This window comes from Neolamprologus multifasciatus, chromosome 12 (genome assembly GCF_963576455.1).
Source record: "Neolamprologus multifasciatus chromosome 12, fNeoMul1.2, whole genome shotgun sequence".
NCBI lineage: Eukaryota > Metazoa > Chordata > Actinopteri > Cichliformes > Cichlidae > Neolamprologus > Neolamprologus multifasciatus.
In genome coordinates this window covers 11,476,566-11,491,995 of record NC_140450.1, presented here as the reverse complement: position 1 = coordinate 11,491,995, position 15,430 = coordinate 11,476,566, and the positions used below count along the sequence as shown (strand labels likewise).

The following is a 15,430-nucleotide window of genomic DNA, read 5'->3' as shown; positions in this document are numbered from 1 at the left end:
TTTGTGCCTTTCAGGGAGCCTTTTTTAAGTTGGGATTCCTGGAGGCGAAAAAAAGGGGATAGTTGTATTTGTTTTGTTTTTTAATGCAATTAAGCACTTCTAGTTTTTCTTTTCTTTTTACAGCTGTATTCCTTGATAATCAAGTAGGTCCATGACTAAAGCACCTATTTGTGTACTCCAAAAGGTCTGTGCGTCTAAACTTTAGTTTCTTTCTTTTTTTTAATTTATTGAAGTACTGTTTGTTTGCGTAGCTTTGGGTTTTTTTTAGCACAGGTTTTGTACGTGTATGATTATCGAACCGTAGGCATCCCTGACTCGTGTTATCTGCTTAAACAAAAGCGAACATTTGTGATGATAAAACTTGTCTTAAAGCTTCTGTTTTTTTCTGTTGCTTAGCTGAACTGCATGCATCCAGACAACGACTTATTGCCAATGTTTTTTTGTTTGGTTGTTTTTTTTTGGTTGGTTGTTTTTTGGTTTTTTTTATTGTATTGCACAGAGATTCTGCAAAACCGAACGGGCTTTATTTTCCTTCGCACCTGCAGATCGCATGATCACGCTCATTTTTTTGTGCCAATTTGTCCTCTCCCAGCCCTCCTGCCTGACAAAGCAGCAGTATTATTTAAGTGTCCATCTGAGTTACTTCAGAAACTGTCTGGTGTGTATGTTTTGGTTTGAAGAGACAGCATGTTTGCTCTCATTTAAGTGGCCCTTAAATACGCCTAAGGAGGATTTGATTTTATTTGTTTTCCACCCCCTTTCTCTGTGTCAAAGGGCATGTTTCAGTTCACTGTGATGTCTTTTGTGTTTTGTGCAATGTTGCCGACTGTCATTTTGTTTTTTGTTTTTTTGTTTTTTATTAACATGCTGTCAAATAGTGTTGGAATAAATAAATAAATTCACCTTCATAAGCACTCATGATCTCTTTTTACTTGTAGTAAAATTGCTTACAGTAACTCTAACTGGGGTCATATCTATCTCTCTTGGTGTTGCTTCAATTAAAAAGTGGATGAACACAAAATACCATGTTAATTACTGTTCAACCTGTGTTACTGCATACTACATTATTGTTGAAGAACTTGTAAATAGTTTGCATTGAACTTGCATAGGATCTTGTTACTGTGGCGTGCTCTTTTTGCCTGTAAAATTCTGCTTCTAAATGTGTGTGACTGTTGAGACGACACTCTTTTTGTACATGACTGTCTTTTTATTTGAGGATATTGATTCTGTCCTTTTTCATTCGAAAGTTGAGTTTGAAGAGTTCAGACATGCCTGAAGTTTGACTTTAATAAAGCTGTACTCTGTCTCAGTGAAACACTCCCACTGTGTGTGGCTTCTTTTTTTTTTTATTGTTTGGTGAGAACAAAGTGAACCAGAGCAAAATGCATCCAGGGGCAAATTCTTACCACTCTGCAGTGGAGTTATTATACAGTCGTGGCAAAGAGAAAATAGATCATGCCATTAACCTCCTAAGACCCAAACTCTTTCATGGCATGCATTTTTAATTTTTCTTTGCTATTTGGGCTGATTGGGACCTGATGAATGTAAAAACAAAGAATTACCAGATTTTTTTTTTTACCGAATTTTATTCCTAAAAAATGAGATCCACATATGAGGACATTTATTTTAAATTTTGATAGAACAGTGGCAGCATAATGTCCTTGTTTGTGGATATCAGGCCCTTGTAGAGGAAAATTAAGTATTTTGGTCTAGACATCCTAAAATGTGATGTCCACATATGTGGACTCCAGGTCCTAGGAGGTTAATGTCAAAAACTAAAATCCAAAAGTAGCGTGTGATTGTAGAACTGCCTTTAGCAAGTGTGAAATAACTTAAAGTAATCATGATCTGTATGAGTTTATCAGTTTCTCAAAGCACAATGGAGGCATTTTGGCTCACTCCTTACAATTTCAGACATTTTAATTGGGTTGAGGTCAGGTATTATGTTGTAGGTTTGTGCTTTGGATCATTGTCATGTTGCATGACCCAATTTCAGCCAAGCTTTATTTATGACCTCACATTAGACCCTAGAGTACTTTGGTAAACAGAGGTTTATGGTTGACTAAGTGACTGCTAAACAAGCACCAATCATCATCATGTTTGATGTAAGGTGTTTGGAGAAATCCAAACGTCCTGCTGTGTTCAGACATCTCCACTTTTTTCAACATTTTCAACTTTCTCCCAGCAGCACATACTGTTATGAATTTTTACATTTACCATGCTAACTGAGGAATGGATCTTGTATAACTTCTTTGCCACTATCTGATCATTTTAAGAGTGTTACACAACTTGCCTCATTTGCCCATTTCTTTCTATGCTCTTTCTATGTAACCTTCCAAGTAGTAGGAGAGCTGCTCTACCACCTGAGCTACAGCCACCCCTATACATAGAGAGTGAAAAGAGGTGAGTGAAGAAGAACAACGTACCATAGGAACCCCCCAGCGGCCTAGGGTTGAGGGTCACCTGATCCAGTTTTAACTATATGCTTTTTCAAAAAGGGAAAGTTTTAAGGCTAGTCATAAAGGCAGAGAGGGGTCTGTCTCCTGAATCCTCTGCCTCCCATTCTACTTTTAAATATCCAAGGAACCACAAGTAAGCCTAAAAGTCTGAGAGAGAAGAGCTGTATTGAGATAATATGGAAGCAGTAATGGTGTGTCTAAGTCTGTCCAAATACTGCTTCTTTATTTTGGCAAATTTGTCATTATTCATCTAAGGTTCTGTGTATCTGATATGAAGACCCAGACTGGAGTGTTTGTAAGGGGCAGATTTAAGCCTCTCAGTTATATACATATATAAAGTCTCAATCAACCCTAATCAGGCTGGTGCCTGATAACAAGATTTAACCAAAGTCACAAAGACCAAAAAGTTATGACATTTCCTTAGCATTTTTATTTTGTTTTGTAAGGATGCTGTATCATTTTCATCATTCCCAAAATTCTACTTTTTATATTTATTTCAGTTAATAAAAACATTTTTAGTTTACACCTAGTTTTAAGTTTCTGCTTAGTTTTATTTACTTATATTAATCTTGCTCTGGAGAATTATCAGGGCAATTATTTATAAGTGTGTATTTTAATGAACTTTACCTTCTTGGTAACTGGTCCGGGACAACCATACAATGAGTGAAATGCCATTTCTCCTGCCTCAATGTGCAGTAAAAACATATTAACAGGCAAAACACATAAAAATCCTAGAAATATAAACTGGGAAGCTTTGAATGGATGAGTATTTAATAAGTGGTGCATAAACTTATGCAAAAAGTGAAATATTTTACGAAGACGCAGCGGTAAAGAAACAAACATTTAGGCAATGTTTGTATATTTTTTATATATTTTATTGTTTACTCTATTTAATTTGTAAAATATGTATACACACACACACACACACACACACACACACGTAGGAAAACATATTTAGTATACACATCCAGTAATGCATTTACAATTATATATTGTACATATATTTATTAGTCTCAGATTTAGCCATTCTTATATTTTGCTTGTTTTACGTTATTGTATTTTTGCACAACTCTGTTGCTTGTGAAGCTCGCACACAAGAATTTCACTCACATGTACTGTACCAGTGTACTTGTACATGTGATGTGACAATAAAAGTTATTTGATTTGATTTGAATAAATCATGCAGACATTTTCTGTAACCTCTAGGTGGCCATTCGTAACGTGACGTGGCTTCTTGCATCCCACGTGTCAAGCAGAAAAAACTGATCTACGACAACTTCCGGTTTACAAAACATCAAGCAAATGTTTTTACTCCTTTGGAACGAACGTGGATCATCGTGAAGCATTTATATCATGAGTACATTACAACCTATGGAATCAGAACGATGCCACCTTGAAACGAAACCGAAAAAAATATTGAAACCGAAAAAAAATATTGTAACTGAAATAAATGTACTGAAAATTCTTGTATTGAAACCGAAAAAAAAATTGACAGCGAAAACAAAATAATTACAGTTTCAATTAATTGTTTTTCGCTGTCAATTTTTTTTTCGGTTTCAATACAAGAATTTTCAGTACATTTATTTCAGTTACAATATTTTTTTTCGGTTTCAATATTTTTTTCGGTTTCGTTTCAAGGTGGCATCGTTCTGATTCCATAACAACCCCCCCACCCGAAAAAAAGTAAACGAAAAATAATAATAAAAAAAAAAAAAAAAACCAAAACCAAAACAGCAAAAAAAGAATTGTCCATCGAAAACACCATACCTCAGTTTTATAATTGCTGGCCATCTTTTTAATATACTTTTTAAAAAATGTACACAGTTCTTCACTACAACTCGCTTTTTTGAATCTATCTATCTATCTATCTATCTATCTATCTATCTATCTATCTATCTGGAGTACGACGGGACTTTTAGCCGCATTTAACTTAACACTTTAATTTTTTAAGGCTTTTATTTTGACAGCTCACACCAGACGCGCGCGCGGTGTTCGTTAGCTTCACGCAGCGCTCCTCCTCCTCCTCCGTGACATCCCTGTTTCTCTCAAATCTAAGAATGCTCGACTTACACCTTCGGTAGACACAGAAGAGTTAGTGGCCTGCTTTATGTTACAAGAACATTAAACTATGAGGATAAAGAGGTAAAGAACAGCTTCCGGTTTAAGGTTAGTAGTGTTAATTTTTGTTAATTTGCTTGACAACGCGGAAATCGGCCAGATGTCTATGGTGACAGATGTTGCTAGCTTAGCTTAGCTTAGTCTGCTAATGTATACTTTGTACAGATCACTTAAATAAAGCTCATTTTTATTTCATTTTCCTCTGTACCGACGGCACTCATCATAATTCAATGCGTTTATGTTATATCTGGTCAAATGGAACCTCTTTAATATATAGAGCATCTGGAAGTGGAGGGCACAGGTGCAGCATGTTGGCCTCTATGCCAGATTTTAGACGTGGTCAGTGTAAATACTGATGTAAACTGCCTTTTTATCTTTACCTATATTTATCTGTGCGAACATACGATGTGTAAAGAGGGGGATTTATCAATTTTATTTTATTTTTGCATTTTTTTTTTTAAATAATAAGCTCAAATAGGCGCATTTGACATCGTTTTGCCTGTTATTTCAAATGAACGGTGCACTCATGTATTTATTAAGATTACAAGATTATTTTCTCCTCCTTTAGACCAACACCAGATGTTAAGTGTCAAGATCATTTTACATACACCCCATTTTTATGGAGTCCCTTAAGATAGAGTTGTTTTTAACCTTGTGCAAATCAAGTTATTTGGCTTTTGAGAGCATTTTATTGTGGACACAAGTTACACAACGGTTTTTATCTTGTGCAAACAAGTTATTTATCTCTTTTCGAACAAGTGATTATCTTAATCAAACAAGTAATAAGATAAAAAAAAATATCACCTTACAGGACTTAGTGGGCTCCATATATTTACTGTAGTACGGCGTTTATATTTGCTGTTTTTCTGTATATAGGATGTATAAATAATGTAAGTTGCTTTGCTTTAATAGTGATTATTTTGAGAAACTTGGAATTGTTATCTTTTGTGTGACGTTTCATGCCCTCATTTTGGTAAACGGAGTTATCTTTTAACTTAATTTCAAACGACGGGTGGTTGAACTGGAGGTGGTAGAGTTGTTAAGATTTTTATTGGGAGTGATGGAACGGATTAGAAATGAGTACATCAGAGGGGCAACTCAGGTTGAGTGTTTGGAGATAAAGTTAGGGGTTAGGCCGAGATGATTTGGGCATTTGCAGAGGAGGAATAGTGACCATACTGGACAAAGGATGTTGAAGATGTAGCTGCCATGCAGGAGGAAAAGAGGAATACTTTAAAGGAATTTTCATGGGTGTAGTTAAGGAAATTTGGTGTGACAGAGGAGGATAGTAAGGATAAGGGGAGATGGAGGCAGGTGATTGGCTGTAGATGTTAAGGTTAAAACTAGACTTACAGCCCAAAATATTAACCAGTATCACCAGGAGGTGCCCAGGAAATAACTGAACCACCTCAACAGAATAAAGCAGAATAACTTCAGCTGTTTGTAATGCACATACTTATAACTAAAGTATTTTGCATAAATCACTGAAACTATTTATCTTCTAACCATCTACCAAAAAAAAAAAAATCAATAATCTTCTCATCATTTAGGTTTCATTGTTTTTCTTTCAACATCTAAATTAAAGTAAAACTAAAACTCAGCTCTCCATTGTCTTTAGTCCCAGTTAAGTTAAAAGATGGTGGAGTGAAGATGTTTGCTGTTGACTGACGTCCACTCCGAGAAACAAAATGAAGAGGAGGCTGCTGCGTGGTTTCCTGTCGGAAATTTCCATCCGGCTGGCGCTGTTGGTGGTGTTCCTGTAAGTTATCCCTGGGACAGGCACAACATCTGAATGCAAGCATTTTGTTTTATTGTGGGCAAACACCACCTAAACACCATTTGTGCTTTGCTCAGTGTGACGGAGCAGCTTCCTCCTTTCTACCGTGAGATCCAGGCAGAGGAGATGTGGCTGTATAAATTCCACCGCGTAGAGAGGGACCATGTACCCACCTCTCTTATGTTTGTGAGTATAGCTGTTTGATAAACTGGAATAAATAAAATCCCTCTGGTCATTTTTGTACTTTATTGGAACACGTTAACTTTCTGCTGTTTTGTAGGATCATTGTAAAGTTTCTTTTTAGGACCTTAACTCCCATAAGTTCATATTTCTGTGAGAAAAAATATTCATAATATATCATAACTCTCTGGATTTTTATTAGCTTCAAAATTAAACCGCATGATGGTTAATTTACATATTAAATGAACATCTTGTCTTTTTAGTTTGGATATGTTTTGATGCACATCAAGAACATAGCTATATGATCATGTAAATCTTTTGTTTACAGTCGTTGTTTGTTCTGATGACGTAGAGTTAATGTATGTTAATGTTAATTACTGAGTGTGACTGAGCTCTCACAGGGTAAAAGGGGAAATCATTTTAAACAAGTACAACATGTGGACAAAATCGTAAAGTCCCCCTGTGACTCCAGAGGGGAGTTTTGAGAAGTTTGATAAACTGGCTCAAAAATTTTAGAGGTGTGGAGTGTGGAGAAGAAATAAGTTTACCCAGACCTCTGCAATCCACTCCTGATAAATGCTGCGCTGTAAGAGCTCCAGAGTACAACTGCATACATCCACTGCATACTTGTTTTTTTGTCATAAATAGTCAAAATAAACATGTTGACCCATTGCAACCTGGGTAAACCCTGGTTATTAATTTCCAATTTATGGTCTGAGCAGATGTCTTGATTTCCTTAAAAACGGCTGGTCTATTATCCTGAAAGTTTTAGGAGTCCTAAAACATCAGCATAGGACGAAAGCTGTACTGCACAATGGGGTATTTGATATGTCCAATAATATGATTTTGAAAATGGTCTAACAGTGGAGAAATCTAGTTTAATATACCCAAAAACAGCCCCATGTTTTTAAATTCTACCAGTAACCATATTTATGAGTTATAAGTAAATCACCCACCATACAGCAGGTGTTGTTAAAGGCGTAAACTTTCCATAGAGGCTGTAAATGTGCTTTTCACTGCTGTAACGTTAGACATTTTAATATTGAATCTGTGGAGAGTTTTGTGTGTGTGTGTGTCCAGTCTCAGATGGAGAGGATTTACAATTATTATTGTTATGATCTCCTCTTTTGTTGATCTGTTACAGAGTGTGGCGGTTTGCACCCCGCTGATTGTAATCCTGGCTTTCACCTTCCTTAATAAGTCGGAGCGTGGTGATCTGAAGGAAGCCTCACTGGGTAGGAAACTCGTGCAAAAGAGCGTTTTGGTTTGTCGCATTTAAATGTGTTGGCTGGCTTTTTGAGTTGACTTATCTTTTTCATGATTCAGTTCTGTTTCCCCCTGTCATCCAGCTGTGACTCTGACTCTAGTGCTGAACGGGGTTTTCACCAATGTCATCAAACTTGTAGTTGGCAGGTAAGCATGTTACATTACATAGCACATTCAAATTTAACCAGAAGCTCCACATTTGTCCTCCACGTTCATTCTGTGTCACATCCTCAGGCCACGACCAGACTTCTTCTACCGCTGTTTCCCAGACGGTCAGATGAACCTGGAGCTGCGATGCAGTGGTGACCCAGATGTCATCATGGAAGGCAGAAAGAGCTTTCCCAGCGGGCATTCTTCCTGTAAGAGGCTGTTATGGTCAATTATGGCTGCAGAGCTGGTACATTTTCATCAGCAGGCAACAAGAAAAGTAAATGGAGGCACAGAGTGAGGCAGGGGGGCGTATATCTCAATGCACATGTATCCAAGTGTGTAATAGCCTTTAGGCTCTTATTTCATTGTTAGACTCATGCTTGAGTTATAGTACTGCCTTAAATCTATGAACATAAAAAAAAAATCAGAAATGCAACTACACATCTCAGTGAGGTAGACTTCCGCAGCTGAAGTCTCTCTGCCCTTTCAAGAAAAGGAACTGTATGAGATTTTTCAGCCTCTTAACAGCAGAGTAGTGCAGACCACATCATTAACTGGTGGGGATTCAGCGCAGTGCTATAATTTCAGCTCTGATTTCCCATTTTGTAGCATAAAACTTCCTCTGGCTCTATTTCATCCCTTCCGTTTCTTTCTCTTTGGTTGCAGTTGCCTTTGCAGGTTTGGGCTTCACAGCGCTCTACATTGCAGGAAAGCTGCGCTGCTTCACAGCAGCAGGCCAAGGCCGAGCGTGGCGGCTGTGTGCCTTCCTCACTCCTTTACTCATTGCAGCTGTGATCGCCCTCTCCAGAACCTGCGACTACAAACACCACTGGCAAGGTCTGTTAAATTTGCTTGGTCTGAACACTGCAAAATAAGTAGTTGGCTTTTTTAGCTGACAAATTTTGGGTACTATTTTAAAGACGAATCTCTATCAAACGCTTTTATTTATGAAGGCAAAAGGTTATCCAGACTTACCTGTCTGTATGGGAAAATGTAATTAGCCCCTTGTTAAGTTATGAATTAACTGACCACATTTTTTGAATGCCAAGTTCACTACCTCACCTACCCCTGATTACTGCCAGACCTGTTGATTAAAAAACAACAACATCTTAAATAGAACGTGTCTGACAAAGTGAAGACACGGCTGAGAAACAAAGTCATTGACATCTATTAGTCTGGAAAGGGTTACAAAACTATCTGTAATGGTTTGGGACTCCAGCAAATGATGCTGAGAGCCATTGTATTGTATTGTATCTTTATTTTGAATGATGTTAAAATAGTCTAACAAGAACAGAGAAAAAATAGACAAACAAAACAAAACAAAAGGAAAACAAGACAATAATATTTATAAATAACTTACATGTTAAAAAAGAATTAGGAAGAAGCATAAGCTTATTTAATCCCACCCCCTTTCCACTATTTAGCAACTCAGAGTCAACACTTTTTCTTTCTGTTTATGCCCTATCCATCATAAATTATTTCTTACAATTTGTTACATATTACATGTATTTGCTTTGTTTTGCCATTATCCACTAATGGAGAAAACTTGGCGAACAGTGAACAGTGAACCTTCCCAGGAGTGGCCAGCCTACCAAAATTACTCCAAGATTGCATCAATGACTCATTGAAGAAGGTCACAAAAGAACCCAGAAAAACATCTAAGGATGTCTCTGGCAAGGAGAAAACCAATGCTGACCAAAAAGGACACAAAGTCTCGTCTCACATTTGCCAAAAACACTTCTTGATGATCCCCAAGATTTTTGTGAAAATATTCTGTGACAGTCGTGATTTTGAAATTTTTGAGTCCCATTAAATCTTGAATAAAACTAACTTCATAAAAAGAACGTCATAACAACAGTAAAACATGGTGTTGGTAGTGTGATGGTCTGGGGCTGCGTCAAGACCTTCACAACTTGTTGCAACTGATGGAAGCATGAATTCTGCTCTCTATCAGAAAATGTGAAAAAAGGAAGGTTTTGGAATGACCTACTCAGAATCTGGATTTAAATCTGATTCATATCTGTCGCATGACCTTAAACAGGCTCCTCATCACTGAAAACCCTTCAATGATGAGGAGCCTGTTAATGACTTAATGACCTATGACTTAATTACAATTCTCCATAGAAGAGTGGGGCACATCACCTCCACAGCAATGTGAAAGACTAATTGTCAGTTATCATACATGCTTGATTGCAATTCTTGCTGTGAAGGGTGGCAATTTAGGTTTACGGGCAATGACTTTTTCACACAGGGCCAGGTAGGTTTGGATAACTTATCACATTTGCATGATGAACCCAGGTGCTTGTGTTACTTATGTCCATTTTCCCTTAAAAAAACAACAAAAAAACCTAACCCATAAATCGTGTATAATAGTGCATAATGTAAATAAGGGACTAATTTAGCAAAAGTTCTTATCTGTGTTGTTATGTGTCTCCTTTATGCAGATGTGCTGGTGGGGTCTCTGCTGGGTCTCGCCTTTGCCTGGCTGTGCTACAGGCAGCACTACCCTCCCCTTCGGGACCCAGACTGCCACAGACCTCTGCGTCACAGAGAGACTGTTCCTGCCGCACAGGAGCGCAAGCTGGCCAACTCCACCTACATCCTGCCCATGTAGAAAAGCTGTAACTGCATTTTCCTCTTTGCTGGTGTCATTTAAACTGAGTTGCACAGTAATCCATGTAATACTGTTTTTTCACTCTTTAGGGCTGGGCAGCATATCGGTATTTAAGTTGATCATTAATCATTGTCAATGTATTCTCTGGGGGGGTTTTTTGTAGAGGGAGACATGATACACGGTTTCTTTTCTGGAATGAATTTGCATCAATTACCAATTCAAATTTTCTCCTACTTTGTTTCTGAAACCCTTGAGAGCTACACTAGCACATTAGCAGGTGTCTTTCTAGTCCCGTAATTACCCAGCAAACATGGTCGAAACCCGGATGATATCTCCCAGGTCAAAAGAGGTCGCAGTACGACCACAAAAACTAAACCGTAGACAGACGTATGTCAGTGTTGTCTCAACGTAGAATAGAGGCAAGGTCAGACAGCCTCTTGCAAAGTGAGGAATAATAAATCGGGTTACTGCAAAAACACTTTATATTTTTACAGTTTTCTGCATCTAAACTGTATTTCATTTGTGGCACAGTGAACTTTATGCATTGAACTTTTACAATTATCCCCTCCCTGTCCTCGATGTCAGTGTCATAGACTCAGGAACGCTCAGGAAAAGAAAGAGGTCACACTTGACATGATTATTTTTTTCTCCTGATTCCTCCTCTCGAGACACTTCTTTGTTTTATTCTCATCAATAAGGAGAAATCTTGAACACAAGCTTTCTCTTACCAGAAAGTCCAACAATGATGTCCGGTAACCTCATGTATTTTTTCAACTGTGACTTGATGTCTGAAAATTCTGCTGTGACAGTTATTCAGTGTTGAAATGTTTGCTGGGTACAGATGGGATTTCTCATTATCATGATTCTGTTATCCAGCCCAGCTCTGCACACTCTGTGTATTGTGCCTATAGATCACATACTTTACTCACAACAGCTGAGCAGGTTATCTACACAGCCACTGTACAAACAGTCCACCACTCATCAGTCTCTGGCTCAGCTGCTGTGAAAGAGTTTCTCATGTGAGAATCACTTTGTGATTGTTTTGTAAACTTGCAACTTTGTAAAGAAGCAGGATTGAGGCTTAAAGGGAAGCTAACTGCACTCTGAGGTTCATTTCTGTGCATAGACGCCTCCTCTGGTGAGAAGAATCGAAACTCAATGCCTGAGGATTTTTCACCATCTGTTTCGGTCTTTGTGGTTTTGGAGCTGGCTCAGGCTTAAACAAACACTGGGAGCAAACATCAGCTTGTTAGGGGTCAAAGTCCTTGACTGTCCTGTCTGTTCACAGATCAAAATAGCACAAACACACCTAGTAAAACCTCAGAGAAGCATGATATGACATGATGACACAGACAGTAAGATGTGATTAAATGACCCAGTGTAATGGAACCTTTGAGCTTAGATGCTACTGACCACCAGACCATGTCTCTCTTGGGGTTACTGGGTAAAACTGCATCTGTCGTGATGCTTGTTATAGCATATCACAACACTAAGATACTTTGTGGTAAAATTTTGTTGTTTTTGATAAGGAATTGGGTAAAGACACAGGATTGTCTTTGTTATACCTGCAAATTAAGAATGTGAAACTAACTTTATGCTGCCATAAAGTGCAGTGGCAGCAACGGCCTTTCAGCTTAAACAGCCTGGCTTGATGTTGGCTGGTCCCGTGATTAAATCATAGCTAACAACGAGTTAAATATTACTTTGACTTTCCCATCTTTTCTGTGGTGTTTTGATGCTTTGATGATGTAAAACTTTGAAAAAAGGTCAATACTTTATAGGTAAAACCTATAATTATAGGTAAAAGCACTGTTGTTAAAACAAAAGTGCAATTAATAGGGACTATTTTCAGCTGCGGATGAATACACATATAACATTCCAGTAGTTTTTGGACAACAGTGAAGCTCTGTGGCACAGAGGAAAACAGTATTTGTTTTGGTTTTGAGCATATATTGGGTTTAGTGATTAAAAGTATATAACACCTCCAATTGATTCTGTTAAATGAACTTTCATGAGTGCAAATAACTAAGCACTCCTCTTGCATTTAAAGCCAAGTTCACGTAAAACACATTGATCACGCTTATTTATTTTTACTTTATCGAATGCTTTAAAACTTTCTGTCTTCCTATAATATATGTTCAATGTTTCCATTTATTGATTTAAAAAAACAACAACTTCTCTGTAAAAAGTCCTCCACGATATTAACATCCTGATGTAGCAGTGCTGCTTTACGCTTCTCACAGTTTTTCCAGTGCCTGCTTTGCTTTAAATGATAAAATCATCTCTGGTGTAACAGGACAGCTCAGCCAATCACATTATTCCAAGTCACCGTAACTGTAAAGCGAGTTAAACGAGTCTTCTCAGGCTTACTGTAGATGGGGTACTGTAGGTACTGTTTTAACCTCTCCAGGCGATGGTGCTACCCTCCCAGTGCTCCTGCTGGCCAGGTTTTTCTCTCCAGCATGTAAACTCATCGATCGTAATCTGAGACATTTAACGCTACAATTTGTGGTTTGGGCGTATTTTGAGTTTTTATTTATTTAATGTATATTTTTTTTCTGTTTGTGTGTTGAACCGGCCAAAGTTTTGCACGGTTAACCCAAGCATAAAAGCAGCTGGATCTCAGTGGTTACAGACCAAACTTGGCATAAAGAAAGCAGATAATTTTTGTGCCTTTGTTTACTATGTTCCTCTCAGTTCATGAATGAAGTGTATGCTGCATGTTATGGTGTATGCTCTCTGTCATGTAACCTCTTTTTTTTTTTCTTCCTGGATCTACTTTTTGTTTGTTTGATTGTTTCCAGTGTATTCACTTGTAAACAAACTACACAGTGAATATGGCATGCTGCATTTTTTTTTTTTAACCTCAGAAAGAAACGTGTCATTTCCTTTTACTCAGTGGATTAATTATTGGTGGAGTCAAAAGTGAAGATGTGTGTGGATAATGTCAATTTTTTTAAAAAATGAGACAAGAGGAGAGAAATAGTATCTGAATTTCTTTGACAGATGTTTTGGGGTTGGTGTACAAGTATGTTTACTTTTGGGGGAATGCAGGAGTTTACTTGAATTTTTAATATTTGTAACTTTAGAAGTGGTTAGGATGAAAATAGGAGCAAAGTTGTGGGTAAACTTTGAAGGTATGACTCACCCTGAAGTCGGACATACAAATTTTTCCTCCAGCCCATAGTGCTGTCTATAATCTTAAATAAGATGGGGCTAAATGTCAATAGTAAAAGAGAAAAATCTGAATTTTAAAATGTATTTTGAGGAACTCTAAGCAACAGGATTCAAGCACCCTAAAGGCAAAAACATTTCTACAGCTGATTTCTCCCAATCTGACCAACTCGTACTAGAATTGTCTTGATGAATAAACAAGGAAAAATATCTAAGTTCGATTTTTGGGGTGAACTGTCCCTTTAAGGCAAAAAAAAAAAAAGGTCATTAGGCTGCTGCTTTTTCATAAAATCATGCATGTTTCACACATTTTTTTTGCTTCCATCCATTCTATTAATTTATGTAATTTCAGGGCATTCAGAGTGATGTTGGGGGATTCTGCTGAGACTTTCCTGTTTGCTTTGTTCATGTCATGATCGTACAGCTCATTCTGCTTATGCTTATGTGCTGTTTGTGTTGTGATGCTTTTAATGAATCTCCCCATGACACTGAATGATCTCTTGTCTTTTCCATGTTTTCTTTGGAGTCAGCAGTCCTGGTTTTGAGTTTGTATGTGATGATGGATGATTAATAAATGAGGTTAAAACGCATGTGCATATCAAATTATGGGGCACCAGTATTTGTAGATGATGTATGGGGAGGTAAACTCCTGGACATTGTATGTATTTACATATTGTGTGTGGTAATAATTCAGATTTTTAAACCTCTAATCAAAACTGTAACCTGTACCACCTCTCTTTTTGTAGTTTTTCACCTATTATAATCAAACTGAAGCATGTAGTTCTGCTGGTTGCCAAAAATATAGAAACAAGTCTGCTCTTTGGAAATTATTTTAATGTATTTCAAGTAATGACTTCGCAGGGTAATGGACAGTTGGTGGGTGGATAGTTTAGCAGACGTTAGGGTGTGTAAATCAGATTCAGGTGGTGACACAAATAAACAATTGAACACACCTTTTTTTAAATAATAGAATTCAGTTCAACTTGTTTTGTGAGTTTGCGGGAGAAGTTTTCTTTCAAGGCTTTTTGCCAGACAAGCTCATGAGATACATTTATATACTATTCAAGTGGAAAGGGGTTGGGCAAAATCCTTTCCAATATGTTTTAATCTAAATCAAGTACTTTTTAAAACTTCAGTCTATAACAGCTTTTATCATTAAAGTCTAAAAATGTGTGTTTAATGCCACTTCTATAGCTATGCCAATGAAAACATATTTAATAGTACATACTTGTAAAGTGTATGTCACTACTGAGCTCCAGGTTTACATGAATAAATTTATACTTGGTTAAGTGAACCTCTCATATAAATTCACACGATTTCTGTTATTGTAACCACACGGTGGAAAACTACAATTTTATGAATGTGTGAAGTGTGTGCATAAGTCATTGTTTTAGAATTTTTACAGTTAGACTTAAAACAGTATGGTACAGAAATCATAGTTAACTCTGTGAGGTTTTTGTGTTTTTTATTAAATTGTTTTCCTATGTCTTTGCAGTCAGGGAATAAACAAAATAATCATTCTGACACACAGAAAACTGATTAGATCTTTCTCCAAAATATAGAGGTAGAGAGAGGTTACCATCTATAATTGTTTATATTATTACAAATTCACCCTTCAGGTAATTTAAATGTAAACACTAATGTTAAAATAATATTGTGTTCTTAATAAAGTCTAAAGGAGTTTACACATAT

At 37.1% G+C, this 15,430-nt stretch overlaps 1 protein-coding gene across 1 annotated transcript; it reads left to right on the top strand.

The window, feature by feature from the left end:
- Positions 1–4,447: 4,447 nt before the first annotated feature.
- On the top strand, positions 4,448–14,466 carry plpp5 (phospholipid phosphatase 5). Its single transcript, XM_085180695.1, has 8 exons — positions 4,448–4,625; positions 6,196–6,336; positions 6,432–6,540; positions 7,679–7,769; positions 7,884–7,947; positions 8,035–8,159; positions 8,617–8,787; positions 10,395–14,466. The coding sequence occupies exons 2-8, from the start codon at positions 6,266–6,268 to the stop codon at positions 10,562–10,564; spliced, it is 801 nt and encodes a 266-aa protein (XP_085036821.1). The 5' UTR covers positions 4,448–4,625; positions 6,196–6,265; the 3' UTR covers positions 10,565–14,466.
- The last annotated feature ends 964 nt before the right edge of the window (positions 14,467–15,430 follow it).

Excerpts from the sequence above, each read along its gene's own strand:
- plpp5 (XM_085180695.1), top strand. The coding sequence starts at position 6,266 with ATGAAGAGGAGGCTGCTGCGTGGTTTCCTGTCGGAAATTTCCATCCGG. Across the intron at positions 6,541-7,678 it reads TACCCACCTCTCTTATGTTT|AGTGTGGCGGTTTGCACCCC; the intron begins GTGAGTATAGCT and ends GATCTGTTACAG. Across the intron at positions 8,160-8,616 it reads TCCCAGCGGGCATTCTTCCT|TTGCCTTTGCAGGTTTGGGC; the intron begins GTAAGAGGCTGT and ends CTTTGGTTGCAG.